This window comes from Haliotis rufescens, unplaced genomic scaffold, assembly GCF_023055435.1.
Source record: "Haliotis rufescens isolate VD_foot unplaced genomic scaffold, xgHalRufe1.0.p SCAF_18, whole genome shotgun sequence".
NCBI lineage: Eukaryota > Metazoa > Mollusca > Gastropoda > Lepetellida > Haliotidae > Haliotis > Haliotis rufescens.
In genome coordinates, this window is record NW_025963868.1 from 2,376,682 (window position 1) to 2,395,351 (window position 18,670).

General features: G+C 40.9%; 1 protein-coding gene across 1 annotated transcript; it reads left to right on the forward strand.

The window, feature by feature from the left end:
- Nucleotides 1–140: 140 nt before the first annotated feature.
- Nucleotides 141–16,840, forward strand: LOC124120160 (TLC domain-containing protein 5-like). The gene is made up of 4 exons (XM_046482895.2): nt 141–233; nt 8,658–8,855; nt 12,738–12,833; nt 14,412–16,840. The coding sequence occupies exons 2-4, from the start codon at nt 8,666–8,668 to the stop codon at nt 15,092–15,094; spliced, it is 969 nt and encodes a 322-aa protein (XP_046338851.2). The 5' UTR covers nt 141–233; nt 8,658–8,665; the 3' UTR covers nt 15,095–16,840.
- Nucleotides 16,841–18,670: the final 1,830 nt, after the last annotated feature.

The window sequence follows — 18,670 nt, forward strand, 5'->3', positions numbered from 1 at the left end:
ATAATATTATTACAATGTTTTCAATAAACATAAGGTTTCAATATTAAGTAGACCTTGGTAAATTTAAACATCTGTAAATAATAAATTTTGATAAAAACTGTTGGGATGCTCATTTTCGACCAACCAATGAGTCAAGCAATCTTAATCAGTGTTTGCAAAATGGCAGCCTCCATATAGAAAACAAACTTGTTGCTTTCACGACAGCTTGAGCGGTATTTGGTTTTAATCTACAGGTAATGCCAAGCATGACACCATATTTGCTTCATAGAATGTCCACTTTGTCATTCACGTCTCTTCACTGATCTTAAATTGATTAACCATAAGAATAGAACTATATTCAATGAGCCGATGGCCGAATGTAGAACTGCAGATTCCAAAGCTGAAAACGGTGTTATTGCAAATCAAATGGCCGTTTTAGCTGATAATTATTGTCGCTGTTTAAGGCTACACTGTATGTCGAGTCTAGTTCTACGCTTCACATACGACGTTAAAAAACCTGCAAACTTTGAAATGGCAAATAAACTAGCTGAAGGTTCCCTACTCCCTCCACTAGATAGGCTAGTAAGAGATCCTGTTATTTTGAAACAAGTTGGCTACATTTATGCAATGATAAGACCCAATGACAAACGCAGTATTTTCACCTTAAATTAACTTAATAAATAAATGAAGTTAACTGTTGCCATGGCCTACAACCACTGCTTTGTCTAGCCTAGATTCAGTGATCAGATTGGTAATATGACTTGGCGAGATGTTGCTGTAAATATGTTTATATCCCCATGTGACATGTTTTTTAACCTCACCTCTTTTTGAGCCCCTAAACAATACATAACCACATGCTAAATAACGTAATCAAGGTAGACGCTTCAAAGCCCACTGAAGACATGAAAGTTTGCCACTGAAGTTATGTTATAAATCATGCTGCACGAGGTAAGATATTCAATATGTAATTTTTCTTTTTTGAAGTTCACGCGATATATCAGCTTTTCCATTGGGCGAGAGGTCGGTCACATGACTGCGAAACTGATGCTAAAAAGTGTATGAACAACACATTTTGACGTTCATACTTTAATCACGAGATTCTATTCTTGAAATAATGTAAACACTGACGCACTGCTTCCACTTTCCTGGGGAAACCCCTGGAATTCCCTCAAAGACTAAATACAGAAGTGTTGTTTCTGATTTAAAGTCTTTGATCCTAGCATTTTAACATACATTGGAATAAGTCAGAGAGTTTGACTGCATGTCTGTTCAAGAACATACTCGCCTCGACCTATTCTAGTAAATCAAACGAAGAAATGTACATCCACTACTTGATCTGCATCTAGAAATGACAGGGACAGTCTACAGCAATCTATAAATTCACCTCAGAACCTATTTGGCACATCTTTATGATCACCTTTCAATGACTGGCCAATTTATCAATGATGACTAACACTTGTAATTGCTACAGGTTCATTATATAACAACTTCTGAAATCTCTCCCATCAAGTTTATTAAGTCGGCCATTTTGATGTCCTGTATTTGGTGTCAATATTTTATGACGAGTGGTCAATGTCACTGACTTTTGTAAAGGAGATGCTCCTGTAGAGCAAGTTGAGCATACATTCACTCATGTCACCTCTCCTTTTTATGAAGTATTTTACTCTGTTACAGTGTTGTATGGCTATCAGTGTAAACAAGTCTCAAGCACAAAATGAAATTGTATAATACATCACTCGAGGTATAAAATAGTGCTATAAAAATTGTAAAAATTGACCTTCACTTTGTGTGAGTTCCTTCATAGAGTGGGGGCCAAACATTGTATGAATGTTATCGAAGTCAATTCTTCAATGAAACATACCTCCAAACTTACTTCTTCACTTATGCACATTTTGATTAAACATTATCTGATTATAATTTTGTATCTGAACAATCGTATACACCGATGATGTTCCGGTTGCTGTTTGTAAACTTCATGTCTGTAATGTCATGTGACAGATCATGTTTTTGATTTGAGTAATGGAGGGTTGATGCATGTCATCGGTCCCAATTACTTGGATCGATGCTCATGATGTCAATCATTGGATTGTCTGGTCCAGACTCGATTATTTACAGACTGCCGTCATATAGCTGGAATATTGCTGAGTGTTGAGTTAAACAACAAACAAAGAAAAGAAAGAGTAATGGACGGTAACAAGATGGCACCTGACTATAAAATAATGTGAGGAGAGCTGTGTGGTACAGAGGCAGCCAGGGATGAACATCTATAGTTTTATGTATGGCCAGTTGCTGATAACAGGGCATGGTGTGATCTCAGCTGATGTCCGTGGCTGATAACAGGTGACATGTTAGGTCTGAATGATCAGGTAAACTCTTTTATCATCCAAAACTGGCTCCCACAGGAGATATCGCTTTGATGAGATCAAGCGATATCTACACTGTAGATATCGGTGCAATGAAATTACATCACAATGCTTTGCAGACCTTTGTGCAACACTGGTTACCATGATGTCACAATCAAATGACATCACTAATGGCTCTGCTACTGAAGCTGTTAGCAGTACTTTTTACACTGAAGACACTGCTAATTACTGTCTACAAATTGAAAAAGTTTGAAGAATGATGTTGGATGATAAATAAAATCTCGCCCGAGTGTCTTTTGATATCAAATATATCAACACTCGTTGATATATTTGATATCAAAAGACACTCGGGTGAGATTCTCTCGGGCATGTAGTTAAGCCCTACATTATGTACATGATATATACATCGACTCAGTGACACGGTGAACTCAAGTAGGGAACTATTATTCCTTCTTTAACATAAACTCTATTATATGATTGTTAGTTTGGGGTTGACTGTACTGCTAGTACTTTAGTACTGACTAGAGAATAATGAAGGCAGATAGTAGAAAGTGGAAAGCACAATGAGACTGTGCCTGTTATGTACAAGACCGCCTCTATGGTCTAGTGGTAGAGAGTCCGCCTGGAGAGCGGATTGTCCGGGGTTCGATTACCATTCGCGTCATACCAAATGATGTTTAAAGATGGTACATGTTGTTACCCTGTCTGGTGCTCGGCATTAAGGAGCTAAAACAGGGACTGGTCAGCTTGGTGTCAGTATACTGTGTCTGAGTGGGGTATTCATGTTAAACTGCGGCATGGTATCTCAGTGAGCTAGCACAATAAATCGGTATATGGTATCACGGCTGGGGACACCAGAAATGGGCTTCACACATTGTACCCATGTTGGGATTCGAACCCAGGTCTTCGGCGTGATGAGCGAACGCTTTAATCACTAGGCTACCCAACCGCCCCAAATAGCCAGTGATTTGGACATTTTCATGACTTTGTCAACTTATGATAGGACATGCTCTGTCATAACCAAATTTGTTCTAAATCTTCAGATTTTGTTATTATGACAAATGGTCACTGTCCTAGAAAATGAAATGATCTGAATCCCTAAATATCCGCAATGTGCATATTGAAAAAGTGCTGATTTAAGCCAGTTGGTAAATCTCAGTAACCATGACGATGACATGTTGTAGTGCCTGTCTGTATTTCCACAATATGCCTTGTGTTGCATGGTTCAGAAAATGTAAATATAATATACTTGTATTGTGCCCAAGAGGTCATTAAGCCTTCTTCTTCACAGTGATTTAATATTAAAATTCAACTTTTGTGATATGATACTGAGGTATTTTTATCATGAAGGCTTTTTAAACAACTGCTGTAACCATGGTAACTTGCTTCCATGTTTAAAGTCGTTCTTTCTTGTTTTTCATGAAAATGTTTGCTACTGTTAAAATATTTGGTTGATGTTAAATATAAAGTTATGTCATTAGATTTGGAGATTCCAACCATAAGGATGTTGTCATCCCCTTCTTTACGTGATGAAATACACCACACAGGGATTTAACGTATTCAACGTAATAAGCGCCCAGGGTGCTCTCAAAATTAGAAATAGGGGGCTCTTATTTGAATATTATTTTCGTGAAAAAAACAGAGTTGAAAGATAAATATTGTGGTTTATGCTGACAGCATAAAAAATGTTTATGTATGACAGACATATTTATCCAGAATTTAATTGCCCATAATTAAGTGTGCACATAAGACATGAGTGGGTATTATACACCAATAAATAGTCTTGTGTACATTGATTAATCGGAAGGGGTGCTAATTGGGATTGTTCAAGCCAATATATTAGCAAATATCGCAGTGGGCGCTTATTAGAGCGGGGCGCTTATTACGTGGAATACGGTATATAGGATTCCAGACTAAGCTCCCTTGACAGTCAACTTGGGAACAAAATCATTATTTTGTTGAAAAATGGAATTTTCTCAATCTCATTAAAATCAGATGTAAGTTCCTGCTTCCACTAAACAAAGATCTGAGGACATCCCATTACGGGTCACGTCAGAACAACCACTGAAACGAATACCAAGAAGACGATATCAGCCAATGAGAAAGCAGCTTTCTCAAGCTTTATGGCACTTGTTTCAATCTGGCGACTTCCACTTCAGACTACGCTGGAACAAAACAAATGAATATTCCGGAATGTCTAATATATGGTTGAGATTGTATAGCAATTCTTCCCACGTACTGTGCAACGCCTCCTCCGTTCACATATTTATCCCATGGAAGCGAGAGATAGACGATAATTTTGACGGAATGAACCATACAGGCCGTAACTATCGTTTGGAATACCCCGTGTTAACGTTTTCAAGGTTGCATGATTAGAAAACACATTTTGACTGTCTTTTTCATGATCAGGTAAGCAACGCTTTGATTGGTTGTATGAAAGGTCGTTCTGACGGGACCCCTAATGGGATGTCCTTAGATCTTTGTTTAGCGATAGCAAGAACTAAGATCCGATTTTAATGAGATTTGAATTTTCTTAATGTACTTTCATGAACTGAGAATGATTGAATTCCAATTGAATTACAGGGTTGGAAAATATGAAATGAACTTTTTTCGCTTGTCCTCCAAAATGATTAATTATCTGCTTTAGACATGACAGGGATGCCGTGTATTTCATGGTAAAACTGGTAGTTCGCAAGGAAAGGCTATTAGTCCACTTTTAATTCTTCTAGCTTCTGACTAGTTGGGGGGGGGGGGGGGGGGCACGGGTGGCCCAGTACTGTGCAGAGTTACGTCCCTTGGGCACGCCAGAAACCTATGATTGTGGGTTCGAATCCCGGTTTGCCCCAATTATGTTTCTAGGTTTGTCAGCACCATACCCGAAGTTGTAAACGTCTGAGACCTGCATCACTTCGGGCTTTCCTCCCACATTAAGCTGACAGGCCGCGATATAAGCAGAATAATGATTATTAAAGCGGCATTAAACCCAACTCACTCACTCACTCACTGACTTGTGGACTTATGTTAATTTTGAACCCTGAAGTCGGAATGTCTGCCTCTGAGTAGGTTGAGGTAAATCCTGGTCATTCCTGGATCATATGCATAGTCCTGCGAAACATGCGTCATGTGAATCACATCAACAGTTAAAGTGCAGACATGACAAGCGCAGTTTTAAGATAATTAATGTACATTGCAATATTTATTTATTATGGCTATAACATGATACCACTGTTTATTACATTGCAGATTAAAATGATAAGCAGTTAATTAAGTGGCATCTGCATATTTAGGATTTCTTCATCATTTTAGAATAACTGGCAGTAATGGTGATGTACATATCAATGATGTATTATGTATATGTTTTAATCACGGATTCCATGTGTTCTGTATCTGTATCAGATGTACGCAGGGGTAAACTGTCAGGCCCATTAAGCCTTTGTGTTCACAGTGCCATGAGTTCATTGACAGGTCAGTTTTGAGTGAGAGTGTTTGGTTTAACAGCTAAGATCTGCATTACTTTGAGACCCGTGAAGATCCGGGGTAGAATAGGTCTTCAGCAACCCATGTTTGCTCTAACAGGCAACCCATGCTTGTCGTAAGAGGCGGCTAACGGGATCATGAATTGGTTCATGCATATCATTGTATCCCAATTGCATGGATCAATGCTCATGATGTCAAACTTTTATATGGTATATCGAAGTAACAGGGTAATCCTTCTTCTATATGGTATAGGGGGCGGTCGGGTAGCCTAGTGGTTAAAGCGTTCGATCCTCACGCTGGAGACCCGGGTTCAATTCCCGACATGGGTACATTGTGAGAAGCGCATTTCTGGTGTCCCCTGCCGTGATATTGCTGGAATATTGCTAAAAGCGGCGAAAAACCATACTCACTCACTCTATTTGGTATATTAAAGAACCAGGATAATCCTTCTTCTATATGGTATATTAAAGTACCAGGATAATCCTTCTTTTGTATGACATATTAAAGAACAAGGGTAATCCTTCTTTTATATGGTATATTAAAGGAACAGGGTAATCCTCCTTTTATATGGTATATTAAAGGAACAGGGTAATCCTTCTTTTATATGGTATATTAAAGTACCAGGGTAATCCTTCTTTTGTATGGTATATTAAAGGAACAGGGTAATCCTTCTTTTATATGGTATATTAAAGTACCAGGGTAATCCTTCTTTTATATGGCATATCAAAGTACCAGGGTAATCCTTCTTTTATATGGTATATTAAAGGAACAGGGTAATCCTTCTTTTATATGGCATATTAAAGTACCAGGGTAATCCTTCTTTTGTATGACATATTAAAGAACAAGGGTTATCCTTCTTTTATATGGTATATTAAAGTACCAGGGTAATCCTTCTTTTATATGGTATATTAAAGGAACAGGGTAATCCTTCTTTTATATGGTATATTAAAGGAACAGGGTAATCCTTCTTTTATATGGTATATCAAAGTACCAGGGTAATCCTTCTTTTTTATGACATATTAAAGAACAAGGGTAATCCTTCTTTTATATGGTATGTTAAAGTAACAGGGTAATCCTTCTTTAATATGGCATATTAAAGTACCAGGATAATCCTTCTTTTGTATGACATATTAAAGAACAAGGGTAATCCTTCTTTTATATGGTATATTAAAGGAACAGGGTAATCCTTCTTTTATATGGTATATTAAAGGAACAGGGTAATCCTTCTTTTATATGGTATGTTAAAGTAACAGGGTAATCCTTCTTTTGTATGGCATATTAAAGAACAAGGGTAATCCTTCTTTTATATGGTATATTAAAGTACCAGGATAATCCTTCTTTTGTATGACATATTAAAGAACAAGGGTAATACTTCTTTTTTATGGTATATTAAAGTACCAGGGTAATCCTTCTTCTATATGGTATATTAAAGTACCAGGATAATCCTGATTTTGTATGACATATTAAAGAACAAGGGTAATCCTTCTTTTATATGGTATATTAAAGTACCAGGGTAATCCTTCTTTTATATGGTATGTTAAAGGAACAGGGTAATCCTTCTTCTATATGGTATATTAAAGTACCAGGGTAATCCTTCTTTTGTGTGGTATATCAAAGTACCAGGGTAACCCTTCTTTTATATGGTATATTAAAGTATCAGGGTAATCCTTCTTTTATATGGTATGTTATAGTAACAGGGTAATCCTTCTTTTATATGGTATATCAAAGTACCAGGGTAATCCTTCTTTTATATGGTATATCAAAGTACCAGGGTAATCCTTCTTCTATGGTATATTTAAGTACCAGGGTAATCCTTCTTCTGTAGGATATTTCAAAGTACCAGGGCAGTCCTTGTTCTGTATCCACTGAAAAATGACAGTATGTTCATAAGTTTGGGCTGTGAGATTGATGAGGGATACCAAGTGTTGCACCTTTCCTATGGAGACAGCATGAGGACAGACTGTGTGGCCACAGCCTGCGAAGATTGGTGTCTGCAGGCGCCAAAGTTGCAACTAAAACGGTCATCAATGCGACCTAACTTTGATTTTGTCAACTATAAAATACTGAGAGGTCGCCACATGGATACCTTTATCTTGTGGTGACTGAAGTTTAATTGGTCAAATTAGTAGACACAAAAACAAATACCTTGATTGACATCTGTTATGCCGCTTTCTGGATCGCCAGTTTTTCCGATTGCAATGGAATTCGTATAACCATGATAACCGCATTCTTCGTCTGTGTCAATGAACATTTTGATTACACCACCGAAAGTTGTGAGTGAAAACAATGATGCTAGTTACTCAGGAACTAGTAATAGTGATGGTTGATATGATTCCAAGCCAACGGACGCATATAAAGACATGGAGAAGCCATAAAACTGGTGACAGTCGAAAGTAAATCATAATTCTTAATTGTGGAAAGAAAATTAAACTAAGAATGGCTTATGAACTATGTGTGGCTCACGTACGAATCGGGGCGGTCGGGTAGCCTAGTGGTTAAAGCGTTCGCTCGTCACGCCGAAAACCCGGGTTCGATTCCCGACATGGGTACAATGTGTGAAGCCCATTTCTGGTGTCCCCCGCCGTGATATTGCTGTAATATAGCTAAAAGCGGCGTAAAACCATACTCACTCACTCATGTACGATTCCAGGACAAATGCCATGACTTGTACATATTTTTATAGGAATTTGATTAAAATGCCTTTAAGAGATAATTTCAAATGTATTTGGGTACCTATAATATTGGCCAGATTTCTTGATTTTACCTGTGGCTACCTAGAATAAAAGTATTTGTAGCCATATGGCTACTTTAACTTTGAAGCCTGCTTGTGTGTTTCAGATGTGACGATGACGCTGTTGCTGGTGCTGTGCTGCCTAGGGTTGTGGACGCTGTTGTACCTGCTGCTGTGTCGACTCAACCCTGGGCGGCGCTGTGAGTGGCACTGTCGCTCTGTCACCGCCATCCACGCCCTCCTCATCACCTCACTAGCGGCCTGGTGCAGCTTCATCCAGGGACCCTGGCCTTTCACCCATGCAGGTTGGAATGATAACTTAAATACTCACCATCAGAAACAGTCCGTCACTCCGTCAGAAACACACTCCGTAAGAAATACACTCTGACAGATATATGCTCCATCAGAAACACACTCCGTCAGATATACACTCATTCAGAAACACACTCCGTCAGAAACTCTCCGTCAGATATACACTCTGTCAAAAAAACACCTGGTCAGAAACACAATCCCTCAAAAATGCTCCTCATCAGAAATACGCTTCCTCAGAAATACGCTCCATCAGAAATACGCTCCATCAGAAATACTCAGTAATAAACTCCCTCACAAACACACTCCATCAGCAATATGCTCCATCAGAAACACTCCTTCAGAAACACACTTTGTCAGAAATACACTCCGTCACAAACACAGACAGTTATTACTTAGCATTACACTCTGTAGCTGAAATAGTGCAGTGTCTCACCCTGTAGCTGAAATAGTGCAGTGTCTCACCCTGTAGCTGAAATAGTGCAGTGTCTCACCCTGTAGCTGAAATAGTGCAATGTCTCACCCTGTAGCTGAAATAGTGCAGTGTCTCACCCTGTAGCTGAAATAGTGCAGTGTCTCACCCTGTTGCTGAAATAGTGCAGTCTCACCTTGTAGCTGAAATAGTGCAGTCTCACCCTGTAGCTGAAATAGTGCAGTGTCTCACCCTGTAGCTGAAATAGTGCAGTGTCTCGCCCTGTAGCTAAAATAGTGCAGAGTCTCACCCTGTAGCTGAAATAGTGCAGTGTCTCACCCTGTAGCTGAAATAGTGCAGAGTCTCACCCTGTAGCTGAAATAGTGCAGTGTCTCACCCTGTAGCTGAAATAGTGCTGTGCCTCACCCTGTAGCTGAAATAGTGCAGTGTCTCACCCTGTAGCTGAAATAGTGCAGTGTCTCACCCTGTAGCTGAAATAGTGCAGTGTCTCACCCTGTAGCTGAAATAGTGCAGTGTCTCACCCTGTAGCTGAAACAGTGCAGAGTCTCACCCTGTAGCTGAAATAGTGCAGTGTCTCACCCTGTAGCTGAAATAGTGCAGTGTCTCACCCTGTAGCTGAAATAGTGCTGTGCCTCACCCTGTAGCTGAAATAGTGCAGTGTCTCACCCTGTAGCTGAAATAGTGCAGTGTCTCACCCTGTAGCTGAAATAGTGCAGTGTCTCACCCTGTAGCTGAAATAGTGCAGTGTCTCACCCTGTAGCTGAAATAGTGCAGAGTCTCACCCTGTAGCTGAAATAGTGCAGTGTCTCACCCTGTAGCTGAAATAGTGCAGTGTCTCACCCTGTAGCTGAAATAGTGCTGTGCCTCACCCTGTAGCTGAAATAGTGCAGTGTCTCACCCTGTAGCTGAAATAGTGCAGTGTCTCACCCTGTAGCTGAAATAGTGCAGTGTCTCACCCTGTAGCTGAAATAGTGCAGTGTCTCACCCTGTAGCTGAAATAGTGCAGTGTCTCACCCTGTAGCTGAAATAGTGCAGTGTCTCACCCTGTTGCTGAAATAGTGCAGTCTCACCTTGTAGCTGAAATAGTGCAGTCTCACCCTGTAGCTGAAATAGTGCAGTGTCTCACCCTGTAGCTGAAATAGTGCAGTGTCTCGCCCTGTAGCTAAAATAGTGCAGAGTCTCACCCTGTAGCTGAAATAGTGCAGTGTCTCACCCTGTAGCTGAAATAGTGCAGAGTCTCACCCTGTAGCTGAAATAGTGCAGTGTCTCACCCTGTAGCTGAAATAGTGCTGTGCCTCACCCTGTAGCTGAAATAGTGCAGTGTCTCACCCTGTAGCTGAAATAGTGCAGTGTCTCACCCTGTAGCTGAAATAGTGCAGTGTCTCACCCTGTAGCTGAAATAGTGCAGTGTCTCACCCTGTAGCTGAAACAGTGCAGAGTCTCACCCTGTAGCTGAAATAGTGCAGTGTCTCACCCTGTAGCTGAAATAGTGCAGTGTCTCACCCTGTAGCTGAAATAGTGCTGTGCCTCACCCTGTAGCTGAAATAGTGCAGTGTCTCACCCTGTAGCTGAAATAGTGCAGTGTCTCACCCTGTAGCTGAAATAGTGCAGTGTCTCACCCTGTAGCTGAAATAGTGCAGTGTCTCACCCTGTAGCTGAAATAGTGCAGAGTCTCACCCTGTAGCTGAAATAGTGCAGTGTCTCACCCTGTAGCTGAAATAGTGCAGTGTCTCACCCTGTAGCTGAAATAGTGCTGTGCCTCACCCTGTAGCTGAAATAGTGCAGTGTCTCACCCTGTAGCTGAAATAGTGCAGTGTCTCACCCTGTAGCTGAAATAGTGCAGTGTCTCACCCTGTAGCTGAAATAGTGCAGTGTCTCACCCTGTAGCTGAAATAGTGCAGAGTCTCACCCTGTAGCTGAAATAGTGCAGTGTCTCACCCTGTAGCTGAAATAGTGCAGTGTCTCACCCTGTAGCTGAAATAGTGCTGTGCCTCACCCTGTAGCTGAAATAGTGCAGTGTCTCACCCTGTAGCTGAAATAGTGCAGTGTCTCACCCTGTAGCTGAAATAGTGCAGTGTCTCACCCTGTAGCTGAAATAGTGCAGTGTCTCACCCTGTAGCTGAAATAGTGCAGTGTCTCACCCTATTGCTGAAATAGTGCAGAGTCTCACCCTGTAGCTGAAATAGTGCAGTGTCTCACCCTGTAGCTGAAATAGTGCAGTGTCTCACCCTGTAGCTGAAATAGTGCAGAGTCTCACCCTGTAGCTGAAATAGTGCAGTGTCTCACCCTGTAGCTGAAATAGTGCAATGTCTCACCCTGTAGCTGAAATAGTGCAGAGTCTCACCCTTTAGCTGAAATAATGCAGTGTCTCACCCTGTAGCTGAAATAGTGCAATGTCTCACTGTACTGATTACTGTACAGCAATTACGATGGCAGTAAACAATAAAGTGGTTGTACAATATTCAATGGCAATATATTATATGATGGTAGTAGTCATTATCTGATACAAAAATACAGTGGTGATAGCAAAAGTCAGTGATATTAAAATATATTCACCCAGCGGTGACAGAATCAAGCTGCTGAGATGGGCAAGGCAGGGAGTAAGGGATGATGAGCTATCCTCACATGAAAGCTGGTTCCAACGTGCTCTTGTTCCCTCATACAGTCTAACCAGCTGCTGGAAATTTCTATACAGTGACCTCACAAGTCTAGCAACACTAGAAAATAACACAACTTTCAGTAAAATACTATCAACATCCATGGTACACCGAACTGGAAGTTAACAGACCACACTAGCATCTAAACAGTAATGACTGATCACTGTCCAAACACAATGCAATAAGCGTCTTCCGAATCTCAACAGAAGCAATGCAACACAGCCACAATCATTGCCAAACAATATAATACACTGCCATTTAATATCAGATGGAAGTTTTCTTCAGTGAATCTGCTAAGTGAACATTGTATGTGAATGTATTGTTAGAAGTCTTCTGACATTGAATCATTCCCAGGAGTACCGTATTCGACGTAATAAGCGCTCCGCTCTAATAAGCACCCTCGGCGATATTTGCTAATATATTGGCAGGTGAACAATCCCAATCAGCACCCCTCCCGATTGATAAATATACACAAGACTTATTTATTCGCATATAATACGCACTCGTGTGTTAAATGCATTCTTATTTATGGGCAATGAAATTCTGGAAAAATGTATCTGTCGCATATAAACATTTCAGTGTGTCAGCATAAACCACGAAATCTATCTTTCAACTCTCTTTTTTCCACCAAAATAATATTCTAATAAGAGCCCCTATTTCTAATTTTGAGAGCGCCCTGGGCGCTTATTACGTCGATTACGGTATATATTCCAGTTCCTAAGTATTCTTAAACCCCCATCGATGCATGACGCTTGTCAGAGTTACATCCTCGTGTTTGTCTACCACAGGAGGCCCGAACACCCCACTCCAGTACCTGACCACGTCCATCTGCCTCGGCTACTTCATCTTCGACTTCTCCTGGTGTCTCTACTTCAAAACCGAGGGTTCGTTTGTTGTTGTTGTCAAGGGGAGATAAATTTTTTTGAGATTACCTCCCTTTATTATCTTTGAAAGGATATTGTTTACTCCGATACTACACTATGATGTCGTCTGAGGAACCCTTCATAGTAGGTTGTGCCAGGTAAAGCCCGAGTGATCTTTGACCACCCAGTCTAAATGACAAATATGTGATTTTGAGCCAATCAGATGTCAGCTTTCTATAACAAATTGGCTTCATTTCACCACTAGTCGAACCTAGTTATCTCAAACACTGTTATCTCGAATGTACCGATATCTCGACCCTGTTCTTCGGTCCCAACTACCTCATTAGATGAGCCGTCCTACCTGTAGAGAGGGGCGGTCGGGTAGCCTAGTGCTTAAAGCGTTCGCTCGTCACGCCGAAAACCCGGGTTCGATTCCCGACATGGGTACAATGTGTGAAGTCCATTTCTGGTGTCCCCTGCAGTGATATTGCTGGAATATTGCTAAAAGCTGCCTAAAACCATACTCACTCGAATGCCCAGATATCTCGGAGTTACAACATGGTTCCGTTAGGTTCAAGATAACGGGTTCAACTGTACCTCGGTTTGAAAATTTCGATCCATGCAGGAGACAAATTATATCCCATTTTGAATGTAAATGTCACAGAGGTCAGAAACCCATTAACATCCAGTTTAGAATAGGTCAACCCATGCTTGTCGTAACAGGCGACTAACGTGATCGGGTGGTCAGACTCGCTGACTTGGTTGGTGCATGTCATTGTATCCCAATTGCGTGGATCGATGCTCATGATGCCAATCACTGAATTGTCTGGTCCAGGCTCAATTATTAACAGACCGCCGTCATATAGCTTTTTCATAAGTCTTAGGGAAAAACATATATTTCTACATCTTCCCGAGGCAAGAGAGTTAACTGACTTTAAAAGTCCAGTTTCCACCCTTGCCGAACTAGGCTGGAATTCCTGGGCTTGATCGTAGCGCCACCAGTGGTTATTATGAGTTATGTCCCTTCTGAGCCTCTCCTATGGACCATTCCCATCCCATTACTTGAAACAAAATGGCGGCGCCAGTCAAGACGATCTGATCGATAATCAAGATCTATATTGTGATAAAACGAGCCTAACATCGCAAAGTGCATCAAATCATGTGAGCACCTTGATTAAAAGCATGAAAAGATTTAGAAAATATCTGTTGACAACGAGTTAGCGGTGCACATGCTTTGCAAATCCTTCAATCGACCGTAATCTGCACGACAGTTTACGAACCGGATTTCGATTTCGGTGCGCGATTTTGATTGGACTATGCATAAACTCGTTAGACCAGCCAAAATGTAACTCCATAATACCCGCCTAGTTCGGCAAGGGTGGAAACTGGACTTTTATAGTCAGTTAACTCTCTTGCCCCGGGAAGATGATATTTCTATGAGAACCAAAATATCTTTCTTTTTATTAATTTTCTTTTAAGTATGATAACAGCTATTGTTAACATCATTATCCCTCTTTACAGGCAAATATTATGCATGACATCCGGTTATTAATAATATACCATTCCATGCTTGGTTACCATAGTTACCTCATGTTTCAGGGCCAGCAATGATGGCCCATCATGCTCTCAGTATATTTGGGCTGACCGTCACCCTGGTGGCAGGGAAGTATGGCACCGAGCTGGTCGCCACCATCTGTGGCGCTGAACTCACCAACCCCTTGTTGCAGCTCCGCTGGTTTCTCCGTGAGACGGGACAATATCACACGATCGTTGGAGAAATTGTGGACATATTGTTCATGGGGACCTTTGGCATGCTGAGGATCGGGGTGGGGTCAGTGCTTTTGTACAGCTACTTCCAACAGCCTACTGACTTCTTCGGCCGATTAGGCGGCGTGTGCATATACGCGATTGGTTGGGTGTTCTGGATAGCCATTGTTCAGTATGCCATCAAGAAATACACAAAACGGTGGAATGCATGGAAGAGAAAAAGGAAAAACAATGGCAGCTCTGTTGTTTCCAAGTCAGATTCGAGACATGAAACGTTGTCAGGTAACTCTGAAATGACACAGACAGCAGATATATTAGTTGGTCAGAAGGTATGTTCACACTCAGAATCACTGGAAGACATTCCGTCTCAGGGAGAGCTGAAGAAACCTAACGGGTACTTGCGGGTCGGAAAGCCACTGCCGCCATCGCCAGAAGGAAGTGACGGGATCATCAACGGAATTGTTCACAGTCACATATCCTGTCTGGTGCCCGAGGCGGACAAGAAAAACGTGTGACACACTTGCTTGTTGTCTCTGGACCTTGAACAGGACTACGTCGACCATTCAAAATCAACTCAGAAGCAACATTTGTTGAGGAACCTTTACAGGAATTTCCAAGTATTTTTGACTAATTTTTTGGCTGTCATTTTGTAACATGAATGTTTTTTTATATGTGTATGAATTATGCTCAAATTGGATTATTGCCAGCATTATTGATCTCCGACACATTGGGATCAAATCTTTGACAACTATTGACTGAAAGGAGTGATGTTTCTTACTGTAATGCTTCATGTAACCGTGAAACCCTTTCAGTTAGACTGCCTTAACTCGGGTTTAAGACGGTGTCTCTGCATGGCTCCAGCTCATGGGAATGACCCCTCTGGTATAATGTCAGAGGTAAGTACGATCTGGGCAGAGTCATTACGACATTTTGCACCAAATTCCACCAATACGATAAAAAGGCCAAAAAATAAATAGCCAGTTATATGGTCTACCGTAGTTAATAATTACACTATCTGCCCAAAGCCTAAGACCTGCCTCGCTTTCCTTGCACTTCAAGCTGACACGCCGTAAGATAACAGAAATACTGTTGAGGGCAGAGTAAGGCACTATGTGTATTGATGCAGGCATGCTTGTGCCTGAAACTAAGGACTTGTGTCGAGGTGAGCCGTCCTACCTGTAGAGAGGGGCGGTCGGGTAGCCTAGTGGTTAAAGCGTTCGCTCGTCACACCGAAGACCCGGGTTCGATTCCCGTCATGGGTAAAATATGTGAAGCCCATTTCTGGTGTCCCCCACCGTGATATTGCTGGAATAATGCTAAAAGCGACGTAAAACCAAACTCACTCACTCACTACCTGTAAAGATGCTACTGTGATTCTTGCCTGTACCCTCAGTCTCAATGTCATTGCTACAGAAGTGGACAGTAGTTTATTGTGTAATTCTTTTAATGATTTGAAAAGAAACGTGGCAAAATAAATTTTAAGTTTTGCTTTAAAATATTTCATCCCACCGAATGCATCATTATGTGTTGAGTCCTGTGTTGGCCCTGAAAAGACTTTTTTTTTTTAAAGACCAACCTAGTAGGGCTGGAATGTGTCCAAATTTACTCCCCGGGTACCCACCCCTCTATTACCCGACCCTACCCGGGTACCCACTGTAGGTCTCTGGAGATGTCTCAAAATGTCTGATTTGGAACTTTTTAGCATAGCCATGACAAAACGTATTCAGATGCATGTATTAAACAATCTGGTCATGCATACACTGAAGTTGACTAAGTTATTTGTATAATCAACCATATTCAAAGTCAGAAGGAATGGGTGCATAGTCAGAAAGAAATGCGAACATTAGTGACTTGTAGTGTAACCGAAGAGTTCCAGATAATTTTTGTCATTAAACAATATATCACGTGACTAACCCTTGGTCCGGGTAGTCCTGTGGATACCCGGGTCCTACTCAGTACCCATCCTACCCAGGTACCCAAGTTACCCGTCCCAGCCCTACAACCTAGATTTGTTTGCCAAAATATCTGTAAAAAAGGAAATTTAAAACATTTCCCAGTGACGATGACGGGCATCCTCTGAATATATGGTTATCTCACGATTACCAGTATTACAATATTTGATACAAAGTATTGTTCACAATCGCACTTCACAGTTGACTGTGTTGATTTGGTTGGTTTGTTGTTTTACGCCACACTCAGCAATATTCCAGCTATATGACGGCAGTCTGGAAATAATCGAGTCTGGACCAGACAATCCAGTGATTAATATCATGAGCATCGATCCATGCAATTGGGATCGATGATCTGCATCAACCAAGTCAGCGAGCCTGACCACCCGATCCCGTTAGTCGCCTTTTACGACAAGCATAGTCACCTTTTACGGCAAGCATGGGTTGCTGAAGACCTATTCTACCCCGGAATCTTCACGTGTCTGACTGTGTTGACAAATGAAGGGACATATGTGACAAGGTGTATACTGCTTGTAAACTGCCACCTACAACAGTCACACACTTACCTCACTTCAATAGCAGTAGATTTTGTTACATAATTTCCCTGATATCAGATGTTATTTGAGGCTTGAAGATGAATAACTTCAGTAACACTAGGTATGGTATAAGCAGCTGAATATTGCAGTGTTGATACTTGACAAGCTGATTGCCACGTATAGAACTTCATCTGCAAGGGTGTCCCAGTCGTCCAAGGCGCCACAATTCACCATGCACAGTTGTGTCCCTTAGGCAAGCCTGAAACCTGTGATCATGGGTTCAAATCCCGGTTCGCCAAGATCATGTTTCTAGGTTTGTCAGCATACCAGACTCAATTATTTACAGACCGCTGTCATATAGCTTGAATATTGCTGAGTGCTGTGTTAAACAACAAACCAATCAACCAACCAACTGTACATGCGCACATGATTTACTGCTCATCTCGTGTTATGATCATGGCAGCAATAGGAGTTTGTATGCTTCTTTATGTAGGGAGGCCCTTTCCCAGGTTGATGGTACAGAACTGTTTATTTGGTTACATACTAGTTTGAACAAGCACTATATTTTCAAAAGTTATTGCCTGAGAACCAATTCTTTTATTTTTTTAAGCCTAATACTTCCTAGTTTAGGAGTTCAGGGACCGGTCATTAGCGGGGGAGGGCTGTCAGAGGTTTTTGATGCATTATGCACAGAAAATAATGACCCTCCCCTAATTCTTGTGATATTTTGGATGACCCTCCCCATGTCCTTGTAAATATTTTTCCTAACCCTGAAAAGACAAAATGTATACCGGTAAGCACTTTTATTATATAGCGACTGTAATAAATGACTGGTCCCTGACTTCAGGTTTTCCCCTGGTTGCAGTAGTTCAGTGGCAACTACTATGTGATAATTATGTCTCTAATGTTTTTTATTTTTTAAAGAAATATTGTAGTGTGCTGTAATGGCAGTGTATTGAAATTTGTTCGAAATTTGTATATAAACATATTTTAAAGTTTGGTGTTTTTTGACAAATGCGTTAGTTACTTTGTAATATATATTTCTATGATATGTGTTAGATTTCTTGAAGAATCTTGATATTTTGTTAATATATTCTTATACAAAATGGAAGCGCTCTGTACAACTGTTTACACTTGTCAGTGTTGAGTCTTTTGACTAAATGAACAAACTTACGAAACACAAACATGGTGGTCATGTGGTGTTGATCAGTTTGATGGACGGGTTAATCAATTGAACTGGACAGTCAAAAATAAATATTGATCTGCCTTTGTTTAATCTGTTGTTTGCCTGCAAAAAAGCTGAAAACTTGGTCATGTGACCTGAGAAAGTATTAACTTACATGTGGTTAAAGTGTATGCTTGTCATATCAAAGGCCATCTTCCCAAGGCGTGTCCATCAGCCTATATCTAAACCTAGTTCCTACTCTAGCCACATCAAGGCCACTTTTCTAGGCTTGACCCTGGCGCCACCTCGCGTAATAACGAGTTGTGCACCTTGTAATGAAAACGTGTTATCCAATCAGAGCGCTAGTCTTATCTCGTATAGCTTCACGAAGATGGCGACTACCTAGTCGATCAGATAACGAAAACATTCGCGATTTCATCC